Below are 14,496 nucleotides of genomic sequence, written 5' to 3' on the forward strand. Positions count from 1 at the left end.
TAGTGCCCAAGACAGGCCCGCCACTTCTTTGGGAAGTCATGCTGTCTGTCTCTCCAACTAATTTCTCTAGATCTCAACCCCTCTCTCTCTTTCAACTTCTCTCTCTCTCTCTCTCCCTCTCTCTCTCTCTCCCCCTCCCTCCCCCCATCTGAAAACTTAGACACCCAGAAGAGTAAGTTCTATTTAACAGAGTCACACAGACCTGTTGATTAATATCCAGAAAAAGAAGCCAAGCAAATAAAATTGCAAAATCCAAGCGATCACCTACATTTGCCTGTAAAATGTAGTTTTCATAGTTACCTACATTTACTTGTAAAGTGTGTGTGTGTGTGTGTGTGTGTGTGAGATTTCTCCCAAAGCAGCCGTTGAGTTTACATAGATCTCAATAGTAGTGAGAAAGGAACCAATGATTAATTGCTTTGAATTGTTACTACTTTGTTATGGCTCTCATTTCTTCAAATTTCTTATATTTTGTCTAAATGTAGTTACTGGGAAAAGTAAAGGACTCCTCCCTCCCTGTCCTTGCAATTACATAGATTCCAACGATGGGGATAAAGGAACTGGGAATGAAGTCCCAAGAGTTCATTACCTGCTTATTGTAGGGACAGAGGGGTTGCTGGTAAGAAACCTTTCCTCTGCCAGATCGGAGGAGGTGACTTTTCTGTAGGCATCGTGCCCGTCAAAGACCAGGCCGAGCTGGTGATTCTCTGCTCGTAGCACCATATGTTCAGCTTAGACCAGGCACTGTGATTGAAAGACTGTTTTGTCTCCTAAAGCACCTGAGGACTAACCTGGATTTATTGTTGATATTTTTTCCCTCTTACGAAAGTATTTGGTAATTGTGTCACTCTCGTAACAGATGCTCTGATCATATGTTTCCTTTCTTGACACAAATAGATGACTGCATGATAAATAGGATAAAAGGAAAGAAGGAACTTGTTGCATATAAGAGGCAGGTGTCCAAGGGCTTCTTTAATTCAGCCCAGTAATTGCTAGTGTGGACTGGCCTGCTGTAACAGGATGCGGGCTGGCATTCAGCTGCCCCCGAATTGCGCTAGCTGTGTGTACTGAGATGAAAAGGTTTTCCCTCACACACCCCTCTCTCTCTAATAGAATTTTGGAGGTAGATGATCATAAATGGCAACCCCATAGCAGAACCAAAATCTCCAAATGTAAGGACTCAGGTTTGGCGGTGTGGATGGCAGAAGTGACTCGGAGATGTGTGTGGAAACTTTGTGTATATGTTTGGAAACTTTGTTTTACAAATTTGTGCAAAAGTTACTAAATCCCGGAAGGAGTGGAGAACCTGCTGCAGAGCTTGTACGAGACTGAGCCCTGCGTGGCCCTCGGTCACAGGGGAGGAGCCTGAGTCCCTGAGAGCCCTGCCATTGCTAATGGCCATTTCATTTCCCGTGCAGACCTGGGGAAGGAAACCCAAGAGCGTAGCCTGCGGTTCTTTCTCCTACTGCATGTATATCCTAAACATGTGCTTGTTCTGCTTAATGGTTAAAACGGGGAGTATGGGTTCGTTGGAGAGTTTGGGGGAGTGTGAATGGGGCAGGCGGAAAGTCTAACTGCTCTGTATGTCACTAAAGTTAGAGGTTTTAAAAGTAAGTATGTTGTGAAAATCGCTTGCTTGCTATAAAAGCCTGAATGAGTGTTTCTAGGATCTGATGTGGGGTATGGGTATGTGTGTGTTCGGGGGTCCGGAGGTGCTGGCCACAAAGAGGGAAAACGTTCCTGGGATCAGCACAGTCCCCTGTGACTTAGCTTTTCCTCTGCATTTCCATCTGTCCCTCAGATGTCCTGACCGTATTTCATTTTTGCTACCTGGCAGGGGAGGGTGGGAATCAATGTGCCATTGATGATTCCTCGTTTTAGAGCTACAGTGAACACGTTTGATGTTCGAATTACTTTGTTTAAAATTCATGCTTTTAAATATTCATTTAAGGATTTTCTCATGCACATTACTGCTGGTGGTTTTTGAGTTTAAAATTACTCCATAACTCTGCATAAATACTTGAGTGGTATAAGATCATCGTCCCCATTTAGGAATTAGAAATCTATGGCCCAGAAAATGTATGAGGACAGACTCCAGTATTTGCAAGAGATCAGGGCTCTTGGAGCCTTCGGACCCCATAGCTAAATCTGTGTGCTCTGTACCATACCAGGCATTGTGAAGTTTGGATCCACCTGGTTTGCTAATTGAAAGCATGATTAAAGTCAAAACTGACAAACAGCTTTTAGATTTTCAGGGTGGTGATTTTGGAGATTTGTCACTGATAACTAGGAAGTAAAATTATGGGATAGGTAGTGATTTTCACTACTGAATGACTTAATTCACTCAATGATTATTAGGTACCTCTTACCTGCTGGCCCTGATTGAGGCCCTGGGATCCCGCAGTGATCAATATCAACCAAAATCCCTGGCCTCCTTTCAAATGGAGAAGACATAAAATCAGCAAGGAAAATAGTTTAGGTAAGAGTGGCCAGGGAACACTCTAATTCAAAAGTGACTTTTGAGTCCATCGCGAAGGAGGTGAGGGAGCTGGCCATATTGATACCCAGGGAAACTGCATCCTGAAAAGAAAGAGTAGCAAGTTCCAACTCTGGTAAGTGGGGGTGTGTCTGATATGTTTGAAGAACAGCAGGAAGTTGGGTGGGGGCAGATCAGAGCGAAGGGGGGCAAAGAAATGGCACGAGATCAGCAGAGTGAGCAGCCGGGTCAGGGCGAAAGGTGAGGTTAGGGAGAGCCTTGTCAGCCTCGATGAGGACTTGAGGATGCCGGAGCCGCCGAGAGTTCGAGCCGAGGAGTGACACAAGCTGACTTAGTTTGTAGCAGGGTCTCTTTGGCTGCGGTGTGGACAATATGTTGAAAGGGGTCAAGAACAAAAGCCAGAATGGGAGGTTATTGCAGTAATCTAAGCAGAAGAGGATAGCTTGAGCCAGATGGTGGCGGTGGAGGTTATGAAAAGCAGTGTAATCTGGATGCATATATATGGTGGAGTTGACCAGATTATCTCACAGCGTAGGTGGTGATGGTAGATGAGCGAAGACTCAGGGAGCCCCAACAGCCAGAAGAACGGAGTCCCCATGGACTGAGGTGGGGCCAGGTGCAGAGAGGTCTAGTTGGGATTGAGGCAGTGCTAGTGAATATTAAGATCTTGGTTTTGAACATGTGGTGTCTGTCAGCATCAAAATGCACATGTAACTCAGACCGTTGGATCTGTCGTTCAGAGTTCAGGGGAGAAGCCCCTGAATGAGGGAGACAGAAGCAGGTGGATGATATTAAGACCATGAATCTAGAAAATACTACCTAGGAATTAAGTGTAGAGAGAAGAGGTCTAAGGGCTGAATGCTAACTACCCCCTCCCCCACAGGTGTAAATGTTTGGGACTTGAGAAGAAGCCAGCAAAATAAAGAGAGAACCTCAAGTGTAGGTCAGTGTGGTTTCTTAGAAGCCCATAGAAGAGCATGTCTCAAGGTGAGAAGATCAGTAAACTATGTCCAGTGCGATTAAGAAGTCAAGACGCAGGAAGGCTGTTTGATGATATTGGTGGACCAGTTGCAGTGCAGGGTGGTGGTGAAACCCTACTGGACGCAGGAGATGGTCCACAAAACAACTAGAGGAAGAAAGCTGGAGACTAAAAATGTGCAGAACCTTTCCAGGGAGTTTTTCTTGCTTTGCTACAATCACTTCCAGAGATTCAAAGTTCTGTCTGAGGATTTCAAGGCACCAGTGGTAGTGGGCGCTTGGTAGAGAACACAGCTTCCACATTTTCCTCTGGATCTTCCCAGTGGCCAAACTTTGAAAAAGTCTGGCCAGAAATCTCAGAGTTCCAGCTCTCTGGGAAACCACCGTGATTCAGATCAAACCTAGGAAAGTATGATTTCTCAGGTGTTAGGTCATCAGGATCAAAAGACCTCTTAGAACATTTTATTTCTCTCCACTCCTCATCCTCCTCCTTCTCGAAATCTCTTCTGACGATATAGCAGTGCCTGAATGGAAACCCAGCTCTGCCTTGTGGGAGATCCCTAACGTTAGGTATATTACACACCTTATTCAAATTGTTCTCTTATCCAGGGGATCACAAAGTATCTTCCTATCTTTATAATTTCAGACATAAATAAGATAATGTGTATAAAGTACTAGCACATTTCCTGGCTCAGTAAAAGTTAACTTGTATTATTTAATAATACCTACCATACGAACGTGGATATGTAAGGAAGAAGTCATTTGCTTTTGCCTCGGACACAAAGCAGGCCTTTTGAGCCCCCAAACATGCCAGTTTCTGTGTGGGCCATGCGAAGATGAGTGAGAGATACCTTTTGCCCCCAAGAGACCCAGCCTCGGAACAGATACATGAATGGGCAGTTTTAGACCCCGCGCTGGGATAAGATAGATTTCCGTTACTGTGGGAACACACTGCAGGGGCGTCTTACAGTAGGTGTTCAATGTCTGCCATTGATGTGTCCTTGATGTGGTGTCTCCAGAGCCAAGTGGTGTGAGTGGAAGTGCTGAGGAATGGTAGCTGGGACAAAGTCCAAGAAGAGAGGAGGTGGGGAGCGTGCTGGGTAGGGACTGCAGCGGGTCTGGGTTTCCGGAGGGAGAAACGGATGGGCCCGGTGGTGAGAGTAGGCGAGCAGGAGAGGAGGAGTAAGAGCTGTGTGAGCTCATCCTCCCAGCGGACAGCTGACATGATCGTATTTGCACAGTAAAAAGTCCATTCCTCGGGGTGCCTGGATGGCTCAGTTGGTTACGTGACCAACTTTGGCTCAGATCATGATCTCACAGTTTGTGGGTTCGAGCCCCGCGTCGGGCTCTGTACTGGCAGCTCAGAGCCTGGAGCCTGTTTCCAGATTCTGTGTCTCCCTCACTCTCTGTCCCTCCTCCACTCATGCTCATGCACTTTCTCTCTCTCAAAATAAATATAAATAAACATTAAAAAGAGAAGAAAAAACAGGCAGGGAAATACAGCAAGGCATCGGAATAGGCTTCCCAGATCTAGTTATTGAAACCCCCCTCAACACACACATACATAATTGTTGTGCAAATGTGATTGTTCAAAAATTATCACTAATAAATGGTAGAGGAAGAAGGCTAAATAAATAGAATAACTAGTTCTTGCACTTTTCTCTTGATAGACAGGTGGCTTAATTTTCTTTTTTATAGTTTAAAAGTTAAATTTATTCATTTGGTGCATGATGAATAAAATTATGTTAAAAAAAAAAAAACCCACCCTGCAACATAAAGCATTTGCTATATGCTGGGCTCTGTGCCAGACATTTCGCAAACTGTATCTCATGTAGTTTCCAACAACTTAAGGAGGTAGGTGTGATTTTTGCCACATTCTACAGATTTGGAAACTGAGGCTACTCAATGGTCAGTTCCTTGCCCAGAGTTACTTGGCTGGAAGTGACAGGGATAGGATTTGAACCTAGATCACTTTGAGTCTGGCTTCTCTGTACTCTTAAATATACATAATAAGGAATAGAGGCAGTATATTTTTGTTGTTGAAGAAAAACACCAGGAATAGAGAGATACGGTGTATGTTTTTTTAGCTTATTTAAATAACTAGTGATTTTGAAGAAAGCAAAAGCATCTCAAAAATGTGTCAATATCTTATTGAATACAACTCAACCAGTATCCATTTTTATCCACTTTTGTAAAGAAAACAGCATGATCCGTTCATTTTCTGGGTTAGAGCAAAATTAATCCTAGGAATCTGAGTTGTAAATATGTATTAAAGTTAAGTCAAACATTAGAAGCTTATTTTGAGGTAAAAATGGAATGAATTAAATGTAGGTTCTTAACCAATGATTACCATACAAATTGGCCTAATATGGACAGGATATTTGGTCAAAGTATCCACCTTTTTACCTCTGCCTTGCACACATAAAACTCAGTATTTAGAATGTATCACATACTGTAAATCTCGAATTCTGCATCCTGGGTGATTTCAATTCCATTCTTTGACTTGCTAATGTTCCAGGTGCACCTGCTATAAAAAAGAAAAGGGGGGAAAAAAGCCTAATCGCATATAAAAGCTTTGCAATTTCCACTGTCAGGTTCTCAGAGGAAACATGAACTGTACTCAAATAATGAGTGAGTTCGTTTAACACCCAACACTTGGGATGTGGTCGCGATCCAACGTGATATCTTGCTGCCCCTCCTCCTTTAAACTGCATTTCCCAAAAGCGATCCTTCCCTGCCAGGGGACACTCAATCAGTTTTTGTGAACCTTCCACTCACCCTTAAGTAAAACAAAAATGTCTAGTTTACATTTACTAATTAGAATGTGATCAGCCCGTGATATAATCAACACTTTAATCTTCTTTCAAAGGCGGTTAAGGCTGACTCGCAGCCAAAACTTCCAGCCGGCTTTGGATCCAGACCTCCCGCGCGGGTCTCCTTCCCAGCCACACAGGAGCTCTGCTGCATTCTCTGCTGGCCCAGAATCTTCTTCAGAAGTTCTTGCTCTCAGAGCTCAGTCCCTGTCCAGGATGTTTGCTAGATCTGCGTATACGACAGTCTCCCTCCTGCGTGCCGCCTTCTGGCGCCCCGCACCCCAGTGGACATGGCAAGTGCAGGCAGTTCCGACACACTCACCCTCTCCTGCTTCCGCCAACAAAGCGATTGTTCTGTCAGCCATTAGCCCTCTAGAATTCTGGAACCTCCTTTTCCAGCAGGGAACTCACATCCGAGTGGTCCCACGGATGCCCACCGTCTTCAGGCTTTCCCTCAGGGGGGATGGTTACTAAAATCTCTTCAGCAAACCCTCTCTGCGCTTGTTGACCCCGGTCTCACAGCCTCCCTCTTTACTAGAACGCGGGAGACACGGAAGTGGCAGTCAGACATCCTTTGTGAAGTCACTCCATCCAGCGGCTGATCATACTTCTATTGGTATCTGATTTCTGTCCAATTTCTGTCCATGGCAAACTTGCCTTGGGGAGGCTGCCGTTTGAACACCCCATTGCAGTAAGTTAGTGGCTGAAATCTGGAAGTAAATGTTTGGGATGCTAGGTGGCCAAAAAAGGCCTACCTGATTTCTGTTGATTCACAGAAATTAATACCTTCCCTTCCCTTCCCACCAACCACATTGGCAATCTTGCTAGTTGAAATGGGGCAAACAGGTCTTTTTTGTAATTTTGTAGGAACATGGCATCTTTACCCACAATTCTATAAAAAGCCTTTCCAGTATCGCTGACACTTAGATGGTTTTGATCATACTTTATCTCGGACAGTGGTTCAACGTGGCATACTCTGACCATGCGTTTGCCTCCTCTGTGTCCAGACCCTCTGAAAAATAAAGTACAGAACTACAGTGGGTAAGCCACAAAAGAGACAAGAACACAGAGGCCAGTGGGTGGAGCTCATCAAAAGCAAGCCATGATAGGGGCGCCAGGGTGGCTCAGTCGGTTAAGCGTCCGACTTCGGCTCAGGTCATGATCTCGCGGTCCATGGGTTCAAGCCCTGCATTGGTCTCTGTGCTGACAGCTAGCTCAGAGCCTGGAGCCTGCTTCGGATTCTGTGCCTCCCTCTCTCTCTGCCCCTCCCTAGCTCATGCTCTGTCTCAAAAATAAACAAATGTTAAAAAAAAAAAAAAAAGCAAGCCACGATAGGAATTTTCTAGAAAGCAAAATAGACAGGAGTGATGAGCAATTAAAACAGAAAAGGTTTCTCTCAAGAATCTGTTGTGTCAACATGATGGAGGTAGACTGACTGTCTTCAGTAAATTCTTGGACAGGCTCCGTTGTCAAGGTTAAGCTAGGGAGCTGGGGAGACACGTGGGGTTAAAGATGGAAAGACTCCCTGGAAGTCAGTGCTTGATACAATTTTCAGTCTGCTTCTTCCTCCCACTCACATATCCTTTCTCCTACCAAGATGGCGACCCCGTAGCCATGGCTTCCTCCAAACTGAGAAACAGGAGTGGTCTCCTGAAGAAACTGGAAAAGCTGTCTGAGAAAGTTAGACTCCGATTTGGCTGCCGGCGGCTTAGATAAAGTTTATTTCCCGCAGGCATGGGGGTGTGTAGCCTGTAAGGGGGCTAGGGCTGTCCTTCACTCACTTTCTCTCATCCCCAAGGAAGAATGCCAGTCCCAGCTCCATGCCCCTCCCCTCCTCCCCCACCCCCTGTTATAAATTCTAACTCAGGGACATTTAGTGGGGGATATTTCCATTTAGGTTGTAGTCGAAGAAGCCACCACCAGGTTTTTCTTTCTCAAATATGATAAATTAGTAAGGATTACTGAGGAATTGGAGAGAATTAGTGACATGAAAAAAAAATAGAAAATAAAAATGAAATGTGTCTCAGAAGAAACAGATAATTTACAGAATAAAGGAGATTAAAAACAAAGAGGAACTTTTGGATCTGTACTGAGAAGGATTTAAGAAGAGCTTGTGTTTATTAAATAAGAACTGGGTGATACACGAGAGGATCAAAGAACAAGAAGATCTTTATAGGCTGTAAAAATAGCACACCCCAAACAAAAAATGTGATAGAATGAGTGGGAAATAGTCAAGGAAATCACTCAGAAGGTTGCCATACAGGGAAGGAGACAGGAAATACAAGAAGAATGCAATAATAACGCACAGAAGACACGTGCATGAGGTCTAACATGTTAGGAGAGTCCCAGAAAGAGAATGTAGGGAAGCAAGCTGCCGAAGAAGTCATACAGAGCAATTCCTCAGAGCCGAGGGGCCTGCACCTTCATAGGAAAGACCCCGTGCTTGCAATAGGGCATTTCCACATTCTGTATCGTGAAATTTCAAAGCACCAACATAAAAGACCCTAAAGCCACTGGAGAAAGAAAACATGCGCCACCTGATTGCTTCAGTGATACTGGGTGGTGAAGAACAATCAGGGGATGCGCTCAACGTTCTGGGGGAAAGTTATTTTTTAAATGTTTATTTCTTTTGAGAGAGAGAGAGAGAGAGAGCGCAGGGAAGGGGGAGAGAGAGAGAGGGAGAGAGAGAATCCCAAGCAGTCTCTGTGCAGGGCTCGAACCCACAAACCAGGAGATCATGACCTGAGCTGAAACCAAGAGTCTGACACCTAACTGACCGAGCCACCCGGAACCCCTGGAGGAAAGTTATTTTTATACCAATTTGTCCATATAAAGGGAGAATGTACTATTTTCAGTCCTGCAAATATTGATAAAATTGATCTCCTTAGGTCCCCTATCCTGGAAAGTTACAGCACTTGGTGGATATTCCTGGCTGAGTCAGGGTGTAAAACAGGAGGAAAATATGGTACCCAAGGAACAGTGCATCCCGACCAGAGGATGCTGTGGAGATATCCCAGGGGGGAATAAAAGACATCTGGGCAGTAAGCTATCAAACTAGGAAAGGTAGGACTCAACACATAACTGTTGACAGTTATGACAGAAGGCAATGGTTAAGAGAGAGCATGGATTGAGACCAGACGTGGGTGCATCAGTTAGTAGTTTGGGCCCATCATTTACTTGTTCTGTGGCCTTAGACAGTTGAGTTCAATCCAACAAGTATTTACTGAACTCCTATTTTATCCTGGGTGTTCTAAGTGGCAGACACACACCTGTACACACTAGAGGCCAAAGCGCCCCGTCCTCTTGAAGGTTATGGTCTAATGCGGGTAGGATATTCTATATTAAGAAGAACCACAGAGAGAAAGCGTAACGAAGTAAGAGTAAGAGTAGGAATATCAGAAGGTGGAACATCCAGGAAGCTTTCCATGATAAGGTATCTACTGAGCAAACACTTGAAGCAAGGAGGTAGGAAGTTATGTGCATATCTGAGGAAGAATGTCCCAGGCTGAGGGAAGAGCCAGTGCAAAGGTCCTGAGGCGAAATTATGTTTGGCCTGTTTGGGGAACAAAATGGGCCTTCTCCGAGATTGTTTCTATATCTTGTGGTAGGGATAACATACTGTGACACTTATATAAGTCATTACAGAGATATAAGATGGAGAGCCTTCCTACCAACTGTTTATTAGCCTGCTCACATGTTAAAAGGGCTCAATAAATTATAACTATTGTTACTGAAGAATCATGGCATCATCCATGCCCTACTGGAATGTCCGGTGTAGATAAGATGGAAGTGATAGCTCCAGAGGTTTTGTTTGAGTGGAAGGAGGGGGGGAGTGACATTATAAGACTGTATAGTTGTGATGTGACCTAGGGGAGAAGACCAAGGGCTGGGATATCTCAAAAGGGGAGGCACATCCTGATGTGAGGATCAGCTCTCCAACAGTTCTTGGTGGAGGCAGCATCTGAGATTGGATGTAGCAAAAGTCACCTGTGATAGGTGCAGATAGAAGAAGAGGCATGCAGCGTGGGAGGGTCAAGTTTCATAATAGTTATAAACAGGCATCCAGGGGCATCATGCGTCCTGATGGCCTGAAGGTCAAGCCTGGGCACTGAAGATAAACTGGAGCTTAAGGCTATACATAGTCCAGGGTCTGTGGGGCACCTGGGTGGCTCAGTTGGTTAAGCATCCAACTTTGGCTCAGGTCATGATCTCACAGTTTGTGGGTTCGAGTCCCACGCTGGGCTCTGTGCTGACAGCTAGCTCAGAGCCTGGAGTGCTCAGAGCTTGGAGTGTGCTTCGGATTCTGTGTCTCCTTCTCTCTCTGATCCTCCCCTGTTCATGCTCGCACTCTCGCTCTCTCTCGCTCTCTCTCTTTCTCTCTCAGAAATTAAAACAAAAACAAAACAAAATAAAACATAGTCCAGGGTCTGATCTCCTGAACTCTCTCTGAGGAGGTATGACCACATTTTTTTATCCTACTTTTTTTTTAATATAATTTATTGTCAAGTTAGCTAACACACAGTGTATACGGTGTGCTCTTGGCTTCGGGAGTAGATTCCCCATGATTCATCCTTTACATACAACATCCAGTGTTCATCCCAGCGAGTGCCCTCCTCAGTGCCCATCACCCATTTTCCCCTCTCCCCCACACCTCATCAACCCTCAGTTTGTTCTCTGTATTTAAGAGTCTCTTATGGTTTGCCTCCCTCCCTCTCTGTAACTGTCTTTTCCCCTTCCCTTTCCCCATGGTCTTCTGTTAAATTTCTCAAATTCCACATATAAGTGAAAACATATGGTATCTGTCCTTCTCTGACTGACTTATTTCACTCAGCGTAACACCCTCGAGTTCCATCCACGTTGTTGCAAATGGCAGGACTCCGTTCTTTCTCATTGCCAAGTAGTATTCCATTGTATATATAAACCACATCTTCTTGATTCATTCATCAGTGGATGGACATTTGGGCTCTTTCCATACTTTGGCTGTTGTTGAAAGTGCTGCTATGAACATTGGGGCGCATGTGCCTTGAGGTTAAGGATCCCAGGAGCATGCGCGTGATCTTTGAGACATGAGGGATTGAAGGCAGAGTGACAGTGTGCACGAAGTTTGAAGAGAAGTGGATTAAAACGGGACCAGTTGTGGGGCTCCCCTAAATGAACCAACTCACAGGCAATTTCCTTTTCCTCTTTGAGAAATAGGCCAGGTGACGTGCAGCCAGGTGTTTTGCAGGTACTGAACCCTGAGAACTCGTCTTACTTCCCAGAGCTACAGATCAGATCAGTGTAAGGCAGAAATAGGAGTCCACCAGGAAACTGTTCATAGGCATAATATTACATCAGGGAAGGAAGTGACAGAATGCGAAGAGAGAAGTGAAGACACACACATAGTAATCAGGTCTGGAAGCCAGGCTACACATGTACCATTCGCTGTTGTGTTGCTGGGGTTTAGGCTGCCCTGACTGTGGACCGTTTTCCTGGCTGGGTCCCCGGCACTCAGCAATGGGGAAAGGCTGGCCAACGTCTGACCTGTGGCGTGGGTTCCTCCTGCTCCTCAGGCTCTGTGGTGCTGAACTTAAAGCCAGCAGGGCATTGGAGGTAAAATATTCCTGGGTCTGTTTTCATTGATGGCTCCTTTCAGGTCACAGGTGTTAGTTAATGTGAACAAACGGGCGTCTGTGCTTGCCACTCACCTTACAGGTGAGCGCATCAGTTCAATGGCGATTGTTACCCGATAGCGCTACGTTAATAAATACGATGCTTTTAAATATTTATTTTCTTTATATCTAAGCAACAGGGATGATGTGGAGACCAGCTATTTTAGTAGATGTACGCATACTCTTAAATAATTAATAGCTTAAAATCTCTCAAAACGGAGTCAATTTGCAACCAAGGCTGCATCAAAGTCCCTCCTGCCACTGTATCTAACCAACGTGCATTCTGTAATTTTAAAAAATGTGTCTATATATTTACTTTATAAGCAAAAACTGTAGCNATATTTATAAATATATATATTTAAATTTATATATATTTATATACATATAACCTACCATTTTCTCTTATTATTTATATATATTATGAGTATGACAAAAGTTACCATAGATACAATTATTTATACATATACATACACACAAATGCATATGTATTTTATATGTACATATAAAATTGGCATTTCCTGTGGATAACTAATGTGAAATGTCTGAAATCTCTAAAGGCTAATCCCAAACGGGTCTATATGTATTATCGCAGTGCTCTGTATTGCCAAAGAACTTATTTAGATTACAAACCAGGAAGTATCTTGAATTATCTTGAAATCCTGGCAGAGCATTTCCATAGTGAGACTATGGGCTGTCAGCTACTGAGACTTTCAGAGTTCAGACATTCTCAGAACTCCTCACCAAGCCTCTTCTAGTAGGTATTCAACAAACATTTTTTTTAAGATTTTATTTTTAAGTAATCTCTCCACCCAGCGTGGGGCTCGAACTTACAACCCCAAGATCACGAGTCACATAGAGACACGGCCAGCCAGGCGCCCCTTCAACAAGTATTTTTGAATGACTGTTGTAAAGCTGTTTATGGGTGCAAGTGCTATATCCCGTTGATAACCAGAAGTCGTCCTTAGCATAGCGAGAATACAGAGAAATACCAGGTTCTACCCAGAATGAGTGAACCATTAAAAACTTAACAAGTAGCCACCAGAAAGACTTGGTTCAATGCATATTGAGAATCTGTAAGGTAAAGTGCGCCCTCTCACCTCTGAGTTTCCCAATCCTTTGGAAAGTGGCTTCCTGTACTTTTCAGGTGTTGGTTGCAGCATTAACAGAGCCATGGGGAGCAGTCCGAGGAATGTCACCGGCTCACCTCTAGCCCTAGCAGCTCTTGATGGGTAGCTCCAGAGAAGAAATCATAAAAACAGACAATTCCTACTCTGTGGCGTCTGTAACTGACAATCCTGCAGGGAGAAACTCGGCAGCAAAGGAAACCCAAAGAAAACCATTAATTATTTTTGTTCAGTAGACTCTCGTGGCCCCTCCAATTTCTTCTTGCTATGTTAGTATCTTCATATAGACCTGATAGCATGGGTTTTTCTTGTTGGGCTTCCTTGATGATGCCTGGGCACCCGCGTGCTCTGCTGCTACAGATAGTGCCTGGGCACATAGGTGCTGTGCCATTACAGATGGTGCTATGCCTGTACCGTACCTCAGATGATATCTGCATTCCCCAGTGTTTCTGGCTTCAACCTTAGAGCTCCCCTAGAATGGACCGACAATGCGGTAAAGTCAAAACCTCCCTTACAAGATAAGCTTCATTTTAATAATTGATGTAGCAAAGGGAAGTCTGTATACATTTCTCTGTAGAATGAAGATAACACACACACACGCACACATACACACACACACAAGCACGCAGGTACTATCAGGTCTTAAGCTCAGCTGGTTAGAAGCATATAATACTACAGTCCCCTCCGTGGCTGAGCCAATTAGTTGGTTATAGTTGACATGACCCCAAACAGCCCCCTTCACCTTGACAGCCTTCTAGCAAATATGTAGTATTTGTTTTGGACTGCAAGAGTCAACACAGGTGGATTTCTGGGCTGGAAAACCATCACGTACATCACTGCTGTGCCATACCAATTGGTGGTTTAGTGGTAACTTCTTTGGATAAAGAAAATGGATGAAAAATAGGGCGGGGAAATTACAACTATACATCAGTCTCATCAGAGTGCTCGTATTAGGGATTTAATGTTTTAATAAATGTAACTGGTATCCAAATAATAATGCATATATAATGCATTACTAATTGGATTCTAAAACCCATAGACACAATTATGAAAGCCTTTAACCAGAACAGAATCAAGGAAAAATTTTAATCCTGCTCAGAACTGTTTATTACACAGCATAATCTCTCTTCTCAAACCTTTTTTTATATGCCAAATAGTATGTTGAGTAAAATAATGAAAATGTAATAAAGTGTTGACACAAAGACTTTATAAAATGTAAATATAGAGAATGAGTAATCTGTGAAGCAATTTGCTTGCCATTTCCCCCGCCCCCCATAAATGATGTTGAAAGTTAATGGTCTCTTCTTCTGGAATTAACACCAGAGCTCTCTGTGGCTGTCAGTAAGATATATAAACAAGTGGAAAAATGATACAGGGAGAATACATCTGAACTTTGCATTACAAAAGCTAAGTAAGTTTTGAAAAGGAATTTG

The 14,496-nt window shown here is 43.9% G+C and overlaps 1 protein-coding gene across 1 annotated transcript in view; it reads left to right on the plus strand.

The window, feature by feature from the left end:
• The window catches only part of CTNND2 (catenin delta 2), a 784,902-nt gene that overhangs the window by 391,415 nt on the left and 378,991 nt on the right, over positions 1 to 14,496 (plus strand). Inside the window, exons 7-8 of the mRNA XM_077749452.1 lie at positions 603 to 713; positions 1,114 to 1,172. Coding sequence (XP_077605578.1) covers positions 603 to 713; positions 1,114 to 1,172 — 170 coding nt within the window. The remainder of the gene's footprint in view (positions 1 to 602; positions 714 to 1,113; positions 1,173 to 14,496) is intronic.

The sequence above is a fragment of the Crocuta crocuta genome, unplaced genomic scaffold (assembly GCF_008692635.1).
Source record: "Crocuta crocuta isolate KB4526 unplaced genomic scaffold, BGI_CrCroc_1.0 scaffold89, whole genome shotgun sequence".
Lineage (NCBI taxonomy): Eukaryota > Metazoa > Chordata > Mammalia > Carnivora > Hyaenidae > Crocuta > Crocuta crocuta.